The 14836-nt window shown below is 33.4% G+C and overlaps 1 protein-coding gene across 2 annotated transcripts in view; it reads right to left on the bottom strand.

Moving 5' to 3' along the window:
* Window positions 1–25: 25 nt before the first annotated feature.
* Window positions 26–14836, bottom strand: part of LOC123717345 (ATP-binding cassette subfamily G member 4-like) — a 36558-nt gene continuing 21747 nt past the window's right edge. For both annotated transcript variants that reach the window (XM_045673284.1, XM_045673285.1), the window contains exons 4-11: window positions 10633–10778; window positions 8168–8327; window positions 4477–4661; window positions 3965–4118; window positions 3324–3492; window positions 2418–2518; window positions 1992–2147; window positions 26–1492 (exon numbers count right to left, since the gene is read on the bottom strand). In XM_045673284.1, coding sequence (XP_045529240.1) covers window positions 1103–1492; window positions 1992–2147; window positions 2418–2518; window positions 3324–3492; window positions 3965–4118; window positions 4477–4661; window positions 8168–8327; window positions 10633–10778 — 1461 coding nt within the window. In that variant the 3' untranslated portion in view covers window positions 26–1102. The remainder of the gene's footprint in view (window positions 1493–1991; window positions 2148–2417; window positions 2519–3323; window positions 3493–3964; window positions 4119–4476; window positions 4662–8167; window positions 8328–10632; window positions 10779–14836) is intronic.

Here is a 14836-nt window from a genome sequence, read left to right as displayed (position 1 = left end):
AACCTATGGATAATATGTCACAATAAAGGTTATCTATGGATAAACTTATTGTACATACTTCAAATCATTATCTAGATAATCTAGGAATTAATTGATAATATAAGCCTATTTTCCAATATAGATTTACAATTTTATAGTGACATCATATACACCTAAGAATTTTTATCACAGGAGAAACTGAAAAGCAGATATAAATAATAAACATCATGAAAACAGGCTACTGGTAACATCATAAAAATAACCATTGTAGATATACACATCATAAGATGTGCCTGATATTGGAACTTGGTTTAAATTTGTTTTACCTTTAATAACTTTAATTGGGACAAGAGAATAACTTAACTAGTATAAATAATTCTAAATTTAATAATTTTTATTTGGTGTTTCTTATAACTATAATATTTCAACTATATGGGTACTACCACACCCTTGTGTAGCCTATATCAAAATCACAATCACAGATTAAAATCACACTTTCGCAAACATACTTTGTACTTACGTAATCAAAAAAAATAAAAACTTAAATGTTTTTTATTATACGTTCCAAAGTTTTTAGTAAAGTTTGATCGCATTATATTTTTGCTTAATACACATACTTCTTAAAAGGAACCTTAGGTACTAATAAGTTAAAAATTACGCCCAGTTTCTGAAAGAAGCACAAAATTGGCAATGTTTGCTGTGCTTAATTGGTATAACTGATAATGGTTAAATCAATTCGAGTAGAGCTGAAACGTTAATGAGATTGAAACGAGTCAAGTTGTTTTCAGGTTTCAATACCGTGACAATCATTTGAATATCGTTATTATCGAACGTCGTATATCGTCGAACTTATATAATGAATCAAAAAAAAATTATGTAATGTATGTAAATGTACAAATTGGGACCATTTACAAACTATAACTGGAGATTTGAACATATTTTATAGCTTAGTAAATTTTTACCTTGGTGAGCATTTCAGAAACTAGGCGATAATGAGCAGTGATAATAGTAAACCAGTGCCTATTGTACGCAGTGAGAGCTACCATACTATACAATATTTTATGCTTCTATGAATAGACAAAAACGTCTATGGTTGATAAAGAGTACTTAATCAATTTATGACCTATCTGTGTTTCAAAAATTTGCTGATGTATGTCATGAACTTGCTTGTAAACTCTGAAGTAAGGCGGTATCGTAACGCAAAGTATGCGGTGATTCTATGTATAGCCGTAAAAATTAAGAGAGCGATTATTTGTATTATATAATTGTCATTCATAATTCCTACATCTCGCAGCAATAACTTCGGATCGGAGTATACACAGAAAATGTCATCACATTCCATTAGAGGTCGCTTGTTGTAAATTGCCAGGCAGAGACCAGAAAGTGCGTATCGTAAGTAAGACAATGACATAAGGATTTTCATAAATGGTTCAATAAATTTCCCGAAGCCCATGCCGTAGCAGCAGAGAGCTAAGAGTGGCGCCAGTGTCGCCGGGCCCAATATGGAACCGTTCTGTAAAAGAAAAGACCCGTGAAAAGTTAAGTAAAAGAGAAAAAAGAAGAGAGTGCTGTGCATAATATTTTTAATATAATAATATAATACACAATGCTGAAATATACTTTGTAATGTTGGTTACGACAAATCCGAGTCCCAACTTAGTATGGGGAATTTACTACACCTAAAAAACTCCTTTTGTAGTTAATCGTGAATTTTATTCATATATATTTGAAGGACACTAATAATGGAGTATGACATATTTCTCCGTTTATTTTATGAATTCGGTGATCAGCTTAACCAAGGAACAATAAGTAACAATAAGTATAAATAATTACTTATTGTTCCGTCGGAAATCAAATCCAGGATTATACGTAATGTGCATAAAACACTGTGCAGAGTCGGATCCTAACATAGATATCAAAAGAAAATATGTATATATTACTCTTTCTCTCTCTCTAGCTCTATTTCTATATTATTGTTTATTATAACAATTTGGAATTAAAGCAACACTAACCGTTACACTAAACGTTGATCCCACCAAGAGGCCCAGACCTTCGGAGCAGAATCCAGTCAGAAGACCCACGATAGAGAACAACACAAAGCGTTCTAACTCCATAAGTTGACCAGACATCACGTAGCTTATTACTATAAATAGCATGCCTAGGCTCATCTGGAAAAGTTAAAAATTTTAATTAAAAGACAAGTAGTTTTCTTTGGATAATGCAGTTGTTACGACAGATCTCTAATCTGCCGCAGTATTTGGTTTGAACAATTATATTCTCCGGTATAAAATCCAGAACTGCTAACTTAAACGCCATTAGCGTTAACTACACGGTGTACTAACCCATAGTAGCAGTCAAATGTGGTATACCTGTGAAGTCGGTACCATGATGATAACGATTCTTTTATTCATAATTAGAAATAAGTTATTTTAACTTACCATAAGCGGTACAGATGATATGGTAAGGGCTGCATAATACGCTTTTAAACTATACCATCGATTGAAGTATTCACGTCGTAGCATACGCATTTCCATAGGAACTGAGAAATTTAAATAATATAATAACATATATTTAAATATATATACATAAATAATATTTTGTTTTTGTTTTAAACTTTTGTAAATGTTTCTTAACTGTAAACATTATGTTTTTATTATAATTCTACTAAATTATAAATTTTTCAGATATTCATATTAATGAAAAAATAACATGAGTTACATGATACTAACTATAGTTTTATGAGAACATCAAATATATATAAACATTCCATAACATGATTTTATTTACTATTTTATTAGTCTATTTAGAATTTAACGCATTTATTTGTTATGTAGATACGTACTTAAAAAGTACTTTACTAGCAATAAATATAAAACACCTCTATTCACAAATACATGTTCTATCAAAATCATGTTAGGTATAGTTTAATATTATTCGTTTCGATTTCTTGAGCATAATTATTGTAGAAGCTAAGCAGAACATATTTTAGCGAAACGCGCCATCTCTATTTAGTCTATGGAATAATGCTATTATATTTTACTGCGGCAGCGGGCTTTAGCGCAAGCGTGAATCGGCTTTGAGTTTTGGCGCCATCGTACTGCGACGTACTTTACACAGTGTTACTTAGCTCAACTTAAGAATTTAATGCTACAATCTTTTCAGATTATTTGAAGTTATACACACTTCATATACCTCATCGGCTTTGTACATTTTTTAGATCTTATTTTTTTCTAATGTTTATACATACTCAAGTTGTTAAATTCGGATTATGAAGTCAACTCAAACCCCGTGAGGGATTTTAGTGTCGATTGACTTAGGTGGTAGTGAGCAATCAGTGAACTTACATAGGAGCACAGGTATCATGACATAAGTATACATGAAGAACACAAGGCAACTGATACAGAACTTGAAATTTGCGATAGGCGTAGTGCCATCGTTGCCGATCTGATAGAAGATGCCACCAAGTAACACAGCTGCCAGAACGTGGTGAATTAACTGGATCCATAAAGCTGTCTGAAATAAATATTTACTAACTTATTATGATTGGGATTTTATTAGTAAGTTCTTTGAGGTGAATCTAACAAAGTCATATATAATTATAAACAATATGTGTACAATAAGTCTTGCGTTCATTTATTCATATTCATCATCATCTTATTTGATTGATCATTGATATTTCTCAAATTATTTGTAGAGTGGTCATAGATACTCCAAATACCTCAATAATACAGATATATCTTAGACTTTAGACTTGGATCGTAATGCAGTGCTGGTACAGTCAGCAAGTTTAGTTGGCTTACTGTCTGGCCAGTACCTAATGTAGGATTACTATATATAATTTTTATTAAACTTCACTTTGGTTCAACGAAAATTAATAATATTTTTCTTAATAGGTATATCCCACATTACTCAGTAGTACAATTAATTAGCTTCGTAAATGTTTTATATTATATATATATTAGCTATAAATAACAATAAGACTTACGGAATTGCGTTTAGTCTGTAACATCATTCGTTTTAGCAATATCCAGAACTGACTCAAAAACGTCGTCGCAAATTCCATTCTGAGTAGCTGTTCTTTGGCGACGTGCTCCACAAAAATCCTTTGTATTGACTCGTCTGAATGTAAAACCGGTTTGCTGAAAAAGAAGATTACCGTGGTTTTTTACATTTTGAAACAATTACATTGTGCAGGTCTGTTGCTTTTATGGCATTTTAATAGTCTGGAGGAATAGGTAAAAAGTTGGCATTCATTAAATAGTGCGAATAGAGTCGAAATAAACATAGAAGATTATGATGAAGGTAGTATAGATAGCGCCTTGCTGTTACCCCGCCCTGGCTCAAAGAGAAATTAAGATAATAAACAAAGTTGTTAATTAAAAAAATAGGCAGTTTCGGCAAAAAAATAATTTTCATACTATTACAATACAGTGTGCATATTAAAACTGTCATTTCATGTCTTTTCATGCTCCGCTTTATAAATATATGAAAACTAACCGTCCTCTAGATGTCAATTTGTCTAGGTCTCGGCAGAGCTTTCCGTTTTGACATAATTCTGACATTTGTGCTGGCGCTTCGGTCGTGCTGACAAGAGTTTCAAGTACGAAATCGGCAGGATTGTGGGTTATAGGACAAATATGGCCAATCTCAGTCAGGAAAGGTACTAGAAGTGGAGACGCACCCTGAAAGTAAACGAGACTTTGACACAGAATGTATAGAAATATTGCATAAAGGTAAAATTATTAATAAATGGTAAATACATATATTTAGGCCATACAATTCGCAGAGGCGATAAGAACTCGGAGAAACTGATCATGGTTAAACACAGAAAGCACAGAAACCGATTTTAAGAGAGATAAATATAGAAAATGAAATTATAAAAAATCTAGTATTGTCTTAAAAAAAATAAAAAATAATCAATGCGCTACAACCTTTTTTAGGTCTGAGCCTCAGATTTCTGTATTTGTTTCATGATCGTTTGTGAATTGAATAGACAAGTAGGTGATCAGCCTTCTGTGCCTGACGCAAGCCGTCGACTTTTTGGGTCTTACGCAAGCCGGTTTCCTCACGATATTTTCCTTCACCGTTCGAGCTAATCTTAAATGCGCATATAGAAAGAGAATCCATTGGTCCAAAGCCTGGGATCGAACCTACGACCTGAGGGATGAGAGTCGCACGCTGAAGCCAACACTGCTGGTATTGTCTTAAGTTTAACATAAACCTTGCGATTGTTGGCTTGTAGATTTTAGGCTTGTTTCAGATTTAAAAACTTATTCACATTACGGATGGGAGATTAAGTTCACTTAAACTTCTCTGAAATTCAGCCTTCTGCACTTGTGACTGTATTTTATAATACAGTACTCATTTTAAAACTTTTACAATACACATCGTACTAATATAATCAGTATATAAAGACGCACAGATATAGTTATTAGCAGGCTAAATTGTATGATTTATTTCAACATAGACTCGTTTACTTCGAAATAAAATTCTATCAAGTCTTTGATTTCTCTATGAATAAGTCGTTTCCGCCTGCTCAACGGAAACGCAATATCAAATGCAGTCGATTCCATTTCCAAGCTGTGTTTAACCTTTGTAATGTTTTGTTGGTATGACTAAGTTTCCCTTGAGAGTTTCAACTACTAACATCCTTACTAGTTTCAGTACAAGTTGGGAAGCCAGCTTTCTGTATTATGTTATATCTCTCGGACCTTTCATGAACAATGGCGGGTGAAATGCGCTCAATAAAAGGAAATTCTTTGGAACGTTTCATTCCTACTAAAATAATTAAGCCTTTCAATACTTCTCTTATTCATATGGATTTATCTAATTAAACCATTTTAATGAGAAATACAGCGTAAACACAATTTGATAGAAGAATTAGGTAGAGGTACTTTAGTTACAAAAGTGCGATTTGACTTGTTTATTTTTTATGAATGACGGGGTAAATCTGGCAACCCAGCTATATATATATATATATATATATACCTAATTATATAAAGAGTATAGATGCTTGTAGTTTGTAATTACAGCTTCTTAGCTTTATAAACAATCTTATACAGATTTTAAATCTAAATGGGCTCAGAAATAGATGTTACGTTGTTTATACTATATATACATGCATCATGCCAAAGTTCATACAGATATATTATAATAATTATAAATTTAGTTTAAAATTATATATAATATTATTGTTATTAATATCAATAATAGTCGGGATATGACTGCAATTAATGGAAAAGGCAATGCACTCGCGAGCCCTCTGGCATTGAGTGTCCATGGGCGGCGGTATCACTTAACATCACCTGCCCATTTCCCCCTCTGTATTATAAAAAAAACAATATCCACAACTAGCTTAATACATACGTAGTCGATTTCTTCATTCAAAGTCTCTTATAATTAACAAATGTATATTCCACAGCATAAGCCACAGCTTATCGCAAGTTTTGTAGACTGAAGAACATCTTAGTCCACTTTGTTGTCTGTGCAATTAATGGCGAGATCAAAGGAGTGTAGGTCTAGTCTAGTCAGCTCTAATTTTCGGGCGTAGAATTCAAACAGAAATGCCGATCGTAGTTTGTAAATAGAATTATCCTCTACAATCAATGTGATGAAAGTAATAAAGAGGATATATTAACTATACGTTATATTGGCGTTATTTTTTTATATTTTTTCGCTAATATTCACGAGTAATGTGATACAAACACTAACAAAATACTGCTGCTAACAAATATTTTGTTTTTCGTTCATTCGATCGCGTTTCAAAATAATCTATTTTACGAAAGCCCTATTGTTTTAGATCTTAAATTTCACTAAGAGTTTACTTCTGATTGAACAATATTTATCTTAATAACAGTAACTAAAATATTGCAGCAGCCAGTTGGTTAATTCACCTTTTCTGGGTCGTACATCTGTATACGAATTTCTCTTACTAATGTCATTTTAATTTAACACTGGTACAGAAAGCCCAAAATGAAAAAAATAAATGGACAATGATTTTTAAACAATTGTTATATTAACAAGAAATATATGTTCCATCGAATACAATTAAGCAGGGGAAATTAAAAACTTGCTCATTTACTAATCCCGAAAAAATAAATGAAACAAGAAAACCGCGTTTATCCTCCCAAGGATCACCATTAAACTTCCCATCACGAAGTCTCAGCTTCATTAACAAATTATTTGACACAGGTTAAAAACTTTTTGATGGCGCATCCGGCGGTGCAAAGTTTCCTTAATTAGAATGACGGAGATAATCAAACTTTGTCAATTGAGGGCATAAAATGTTATAATTATACAGTCTTAATTTGTCTAGCGTTGGGCATATAAATAAAATAGTTATATCTATTACATACGATCCTAGCTTTGGGGGGGGGGGGGGGGGGCTAGCAAAGGGTTTGACCAAATATATAAAAAATAATAACTTCATGTGTTAGTCATAACTTAAATTCACCGTAAAGACACTTAGATCCTTAGCGAGCGTTCAAGTATTACGTCACGCAATGAGATTCTTGACTCCTCCCCACCCATGAAACGCGCCGTAACTTTTCTGTATCCAATAGTAAAACGTTTTGTGACCAACCCTAGTGATTCTTTATACCTAAAACTTACCATTATGTTGTGTAAAGTACTGGAGAGTGCAAAATAATATTAACAATAACGCGTAATTCAATCCCCGCCCCGCATCGTAACGTTTTACAAGAGGACCTTCCCCCCCAAAATTTGTAACGTAATACTTGAACGCTCCCTTGTGGGTATTGCACACAGCATATAACTAAGACGGGCTTGATCCTGGAGAAACATGTTTAGTCTTGGCCGGCACATAAAGCTTACTAAATTAGAATTATATAGCTGTAGTTGACTGATTACTAAATTTAATAAACTGTTATTAAATTTAGAAAACAGTCAACAACAAATCAGTCCTGTTAAGGCACATAAACATGGACGGCAACATATTGTATCAGATGGAAAACTGATCGCCTACTTGTCTATAAATTAAGACTTACTCTAAATTGGATAAAATCAGAGGCCGAACCCTATTGAGATAATATATAGGATTGGAGCGCCACTTATCCAGTGGCGCTTCAATCATTATTAAAAAATATTATTACCTGGTAGCATGAAAGTAAATATAAAAAAAAATATTATTACCTGGTACAACAAAGTAAATATAAAAAAATATTATTACCTGGTAGCAACAAAGTCCTCGTGACAATACATAAACTCTATCAAAAAGAGTGAAGAGAGACGCTGAAGGTTGATGTACTGTGCAGATAATTGTTCGGCCCTGGCGAGAGAGCAGACGTAATAGTACCACCAGCTGACGTATGGATACGACGTCTAGACCTCTGCAAGTAGAAAACCAGTTTTTTTATTTGCAACAGCAGTATTTTGATGAGCAACAGTGCGAAGCGGTATATAACAATATTAAAAAGTAATGATGTTCACGCATATATTTATGAATATACGTTTAAACTTAGTTGGCCTATATTTGTAGAGATAGTGCTGGGCTGGTAACCATGGTTACTATGTTCCCTCCATAAGTGGTAGTTTTTTTAACTTTTAGTAACTTTACCTTACATTTCAATAAAACTGAGTCCAGTAAATAATTTTTAGTCAAATGTGGCAAAGAGCATCAATATCATGTGTGGAATGTAGTATATCTTTATTTATTTTATTTGGTTTTAAAAAGGTGTTGTCTGATGTTTTTCCCGAAAATACCGTTAAAAGACCCATTTATAAGTACATCATAAGAATCATATCTGGCTGTATTCGCAGATCATATCTACGTAACACCAAAGACAAAGAAATGTGAAAAAAATTGATAAAAGCCATTTTGAACTTTTGCTTGTCCTTGTATAACATTTCAATATGTTTTACTTGATACACGTGTTCCTAATGACACAATTCAAGTGTAAATAAAAGTCACAAAGTGCTTTGTAAATAAAGAAAGGTAGAACCCCAAAAAACGTTTCAATTTTCCAAACACGATCCGGCTTTATGTGCAATAAAACGATACGACGAGTTCGGTGATTAAGCCAATTACTTATTATTGTGTACACGGTATTTTGTGTAATCAGTTGAAGAGGGGTATAGAGTGTGTCCCATACGAGGGACACGAAATTTCTTCTTAATTTAATTAATACAATCATATTTTATTACATGCTTCATTCATACATTCAAAACAAGTATTTTTATTGGATTAAATTATATTAAAGTTTTTGTTGTTGACTTGAATTTATCAAGATATTTAAAATGAAATAAATTAAAATGACGTAAAATGCTTAAATGGTATATGTTAGGTGAAAAATTAATTCACAACTTCTTCATATTAAAAATGTGTTTAAACGGTTTATAAACGCTAAATCTAAATTATATGTTTTAATAGTTAAGGTTGGTTTGATTCCTAGTATAATGAAGTCGATCATTAAAGAAGCAGAAAAAGCAGAATTCATCACTATTATAGATCATCCTGTCAGTGTAAGATTAAACCAATGTATTGAATTTAAGTGCAAAGAATATAGTTTAATCAAACAAAGTGCAAGAATACTGCGTAGGTAATAAGGGAAGTGGCTTTGTTAGGTTTTCTTATTACAACGGTAAATACGGTATAAAATATATTAAATGATTGTTTAACAGAATAAATTGAGTATATTTTTTATTATTTTAAGCATTTTTTGTTTCGATTTTATAATTTAAATATATAATTACAACAACAATTATAAAATTGTATTTAAACTTTATTCACATTGAAGTAGAATAATAATATATATTGGAACACGTGTTGTTGACCAATGGCGTTCATATAGGTATTTTTTCTTTTTGTTCTACGTAAACTTCATTCATTACACGCATATATTTTAAGCGTGTCCTTTTTACAAACATGCAACTGGCACAATAATAAACAGGTATTAACTCGGTACATATATCGCAGTAAAGTTGTCAAATTAGTAAGTTTATTGAATCTCTAGAAAGTTAATTAAAGGTCGATATTCAATCAAGTCGCTAGCATTTTGATTTAAATAAAGCAGCGTCGAAAACGTTTACCTATCGATCTGACCGAAAGCCAGCGTGTTGATTAACAATGTAAAACAAGATGGTAAAACAAGACCCCGTCATGATTACTTCATTTGTTATTGTTGTGTGATCGTGAAGAACTGAGAGCTTGGAAATTCCGTGTTTTGCTACATTGTAAATTGTTAAGTTAGGTTAGTCTTGTTGCCTAGGAGCGTTTAGGAAACCCGTTAAATGTTTCGTTCACTCACTTGTCTGACGGAACTTTAGCGACTTGATTGAATATTGATTTTTAATTAACTGTCTAGAGATTCAATTAACTCTCTGATTTAACTACTTTACTGCGACACATATTTTGAGTATGCAATTATGACAGCGTTTTGTTGAATTGTGTCTCATGGCAATAAAACAAAGATAGATGGTATGCGTCAAATATTTGTATGAAATTTTATTTCGGCAGCAGCGAAGCGGTAAGAATTCCTACAAATATGTTACGCAAGCGTTGTGTCGGAAGTCGGAATTTGTTAGATTATATTGAATGCCTTGGCTTGCTTATTAGCCCCACACTTTCATAAGGATATGGTTAATTAACAAAACATTGTGCATCTGCCTCTGGAATAACAATTATAAGGTACATACGTTGTTGGTTCATCCAAGAACATAATAGGAGGATTATTAACCAACTCCAAGGCGACTGACAGCCTTTTAGATTGTCCTCCGGAAAGATGCTGTGACATTGAATCCCTGTGTTGCCACAAACCAATAGTTTGGAGGATTTCTTCTACCTGAAATGTTTAATCTAACGTAAGAGGTACGCATATAAAGTATCTGTTGACAGTTATACAGTAGCTGGCGAAAAGTTGTAAATTTTTGGAGTTTGCGCAGAAGTTGCTTTGTTGTCGTATTAAAAGTATGTTTTTAACTATTAGGCTAAAATGTTGTTATTATCGTTTCGAGATTTATATGTACTAAATAAGTACACTACAAACAAGTATCACAATAATTTCATTAAAATTTACTTATACTAGTTACAAAGTTAGAGTATTTTAGTTATGAACATACAATGATTTAACTTTTAAAATCTTCGAATATCTATTTACGATTAAGAACGATAAAAATACGCATTTCTGTTTAATTGTAGGAGGTCTTGTGTGCCTATACCATTCTTTAAATGGGTAGCACTCCTTGACCGTAATAATTCTATATAGCAATTTAATAATTATAGCTAAACTTCACAGATCATGGCTATACTAGAACTTATTTAAGTACTATGCAAACTAATGAAGCTATTGATCGAAAATATAATAAATGTTGGAAAATTTTGACCGAGTGGACACAATAAAAAAGTTCCAGCCTAATATGGCGTGGAAGATTTGGAATGTTGGAAAATTCGTAGGAGAATATATGATCGGGATGGAGACATCTAGAGGATTGCTATTGTTGTATGTATCCATGAGCGTAAGAGTTGTAATGTTGATCATTATGAATTTCCATACAACCGATATTTTCTTCAAAATCTAATTTCCAGAGAGTCGGAGGTTAGTGGGGGAGTCGACAGAGTGGGAGAGGACCTGGTGCAGCTGAAAGCCAGCAACTGGGAGGACACAGGACAGACACCGGTGGAATTATCTCGTTTCAGATAAGACATTTCGGATTTCTTTAACATAAGGCGCATTTAACGTTTGTATGATCTATGCATTTATGAATCCGTCATAACACACAGTTTTAGTGTTAGATAGGTGACATAATAGCTAAATTTTTTCATTTATTTATTTGGGGAATATAAATAATAAATATGTTGCAGAAAAATTTCTTATACTACATTGTCTCAAAGGTAAATAAGTATTTTTTGACATTTAAATAACAGATATTATTATTAAGTTAACAGGAGGCAAACGGGCAGGACGCTCATCTGATGTTAAGTGATATCGTCACCCATGGACACATAGCCAGAAGGCTCGCAATTGCGTTGCCGGCCTTTTAAGATTGGTACGCTCTTTTCTTTAAGGACTTAAGTTGAATTGGTTCGGAAATACTTCAGTGGGCAACTGGTTCCACATAGTGGTGATGCGCGGAAAATTGCCTTAAAAAGCGCTCAGTTGTGGAACGACGCGACGTCCTATGATGAAACTGAGCTGCAGGTCTATCTGAATAAGTCTTCTGAACACTCTCTATGGTAAATGCGATGATCTCTCTACAACATGCAGAGATATCCCACATCTCTACGCAACGCCAAGGGATCAAGGCGCTCGGTTTGTGACTGGTCATTTGATATGTCAACGCCTAGTATTCCGATACTAGCTGAGTGGGAGAGTGTCTTTGAAGAGAAGATTAGCGACAAAGGGGTCTTTTTGGCGGAAAACGCGAAAACTTGTGTCTTTTTGGGGTTATATTGGACTAAATTTAGTCTACCCCAGTCCGAGAATCCACGTAGTAGAGTGTCGTGCCTGATAAATACTTCCGGTGGCCCCAGAGCTGATGGTTGCCTCGCTCAACGAATAAGCATCGAATTATAGGGAGGAAATGCTGTAAGCATTAAAAGTACTCTGTTATGGAGACCATTCATTTAATTTTATATTTAACTTATTTTTTATTATTATTTTTATTACTTTATAGGTGCATATACTGTATATTTGAATGTGGGTTTTACACATTATATTTGCAGAGGAAAGTTTACAAATGAGTCTTACTTAAAATTATTTTTAAAATAAAATTTATTTAAATGCATTAATTTTTTATTTCTAATTATGTAATGAATTTATATTATGAAGTAATTAATGCTAATGATTGACGTAATTAAACTTGCTCTATTAGACAAAAAAAATCTTACAATGACTACATACGTAATTTGTTGTATTATTTTTTAAACTCATGAACATTAAATGTACATTATATTGTAGGCACGAAGTTACGACAAAAGATCTGCGCCCTTACCCAGTAACTTCCAATCGCTATAGCGATACCAATCCCCAAATTTTTGTATGCAAGTTCAATTGGTTATTTGTGATATTAATCAGAGGTCTGTCCAGTTGCGCAGTTGACATTTATTTTTAAATTACAATAAAGTAGTATTTTACGCTAAAATATTTTAGGAAATGAGTGTAAAAAGAGAAAAATGAGTGTCACACACTAAAGCCACTAGGACAAAACTGATAACCTAGCCATAAGCACAGATAAAAATCCTATTCTTACAATTATTTATGCCGTATTTACAACTCTTGGGCTGCTAAACAACAAAATTCTAAACCATGTTAAAGGATTTATGTAAAGTGAAAATACAGTATTATTATAGTTACATACAATCAACTTTCGGCCTAAAATGTGTCGAGTCGCAGATAAATTAGAAATTTGACGCACAAAGAAATTCCTCTTCAATTTTCCGTGATTCTGTAATTGAATCAACATATCTAGGAATCGGAAATTTCATACTATAAATTATTCCGTTGCTACGTGAGCTTCGAGTTGCATTATTTACTAGATACTTGATTGCAGTCTACCTCTAATCTATTTGCTTGTTTCTCTGATGTTATTCAGACACATATCACGTGTTTGTAATTTAAATTTCAAGGGTTTTCGTATCATGTAATAGATCTTCTTTCTATATACACAATTAACGATTTCTCCTAGGGTAAGGGAAACGTCTTGTATAAATATATTTTATATTTTGTGTGCCCTTTTCATGACAGAGTTAATTTAAGTTTGAAGGTCTACAACATTTAAGCAATGGCAATATTTAGATTTTTTAGATGAAACCTTATCAAAAAGACAACTCGTTTAGTTATCTTTACATTTTGTTTAATGAAATATAAGAATAGCATATATAATACAAATTTTAACAAGTGATTTTTTTTAAATATTAGGTCCTTACATATGAAATTAGCGTTTTGTCGTACTGGCCACTTTGACCTCAAATACCTCCTCTTTGGTTAGGAATTTCAAATTCAAATTTGTACAGGTATTTACTCATGTATTTGTGCTTCGATGACCGTTATTCATTTGTTTTTTTTCTTTTGTTTTATTCTGTTTGCGTCACTCATTTTACAAAATGTAAAACTTAAAGTATCGCATTATTTACGAGTACGAGTTCCGCCGGCACTAGTGCTGCGGAAACGACTCGAAGGGTGAATGATGTGTATGGCGGTCATGTTGCAAAAGAAAACACAGTTCGTTTTTGGTTCCAACGTTTTCGTTCTGGAAATTTCGATCTGCAGAACAAGCCCCGTGGACGGCCTGAGACCCAAGTTGATAATGAAGTATTGAAGGCTATTGTGGAAGCGGATCCATCGCAAACCACGTCCGAGTTAGCTGCAGGCTGCGGTGTTAGTGATAAAACTGTTTTAATTCACTTGAAGCAAATTGGGAAAATTAAAAAGCTTGAAAGGTGGGTACCTCACGAATTGACTGAAGCAAACCGGCAAACGCGCGTCGACTGCTGCGTTACATTTCTGAACCGGCACAATAATGAAGGGATTTTAAACCGAATCATTACCTGTGATGAAAAATGGATTCTGTACGATAATTGGAAGCGCTCAGCGCAATGGTTAGATCCTGGCCAGCCTGCCAAATCCTGCCCCAAGCGAAAATTAACCCCAAAAAAGTTACTTGTAAGCGTTTGGTGGACTAGTGCCGGTATTGTTCATTGCAGTTTTCTCAAATCTGTCCAGACTATTACGGCTGATGTCTATTGTCAGCAATTGCAAACCATAATGGAAAAGCTAGCGGCTAAACAACCTAGGCTGGTCAATCGCTCCACGCCACTGCTACTTCACGACAACGGTAGACCACACACTGCACAACAGACGGCTACCAAATTAGAAGAGCTTCAATTGGAATGTCTAAGACA

This window comes from Pieris brassicae, chromosome 12 (genome assembly GCF_905147105.1).
Source record: "Pieris brassicae chromosome 12, ilPieBrab1.1, whole genome shotgun sequence".
In the NCBI taxonomy this organism is placed as follows: Eukaryota; Metazoa; Arthropoda; class Insecta; order Lepidoptera; family Pieridae; genus Pieris; species Pieris brassicae.
This window is presented reverse-complemented; position numbering and strand designations above follow the sequence as displayed.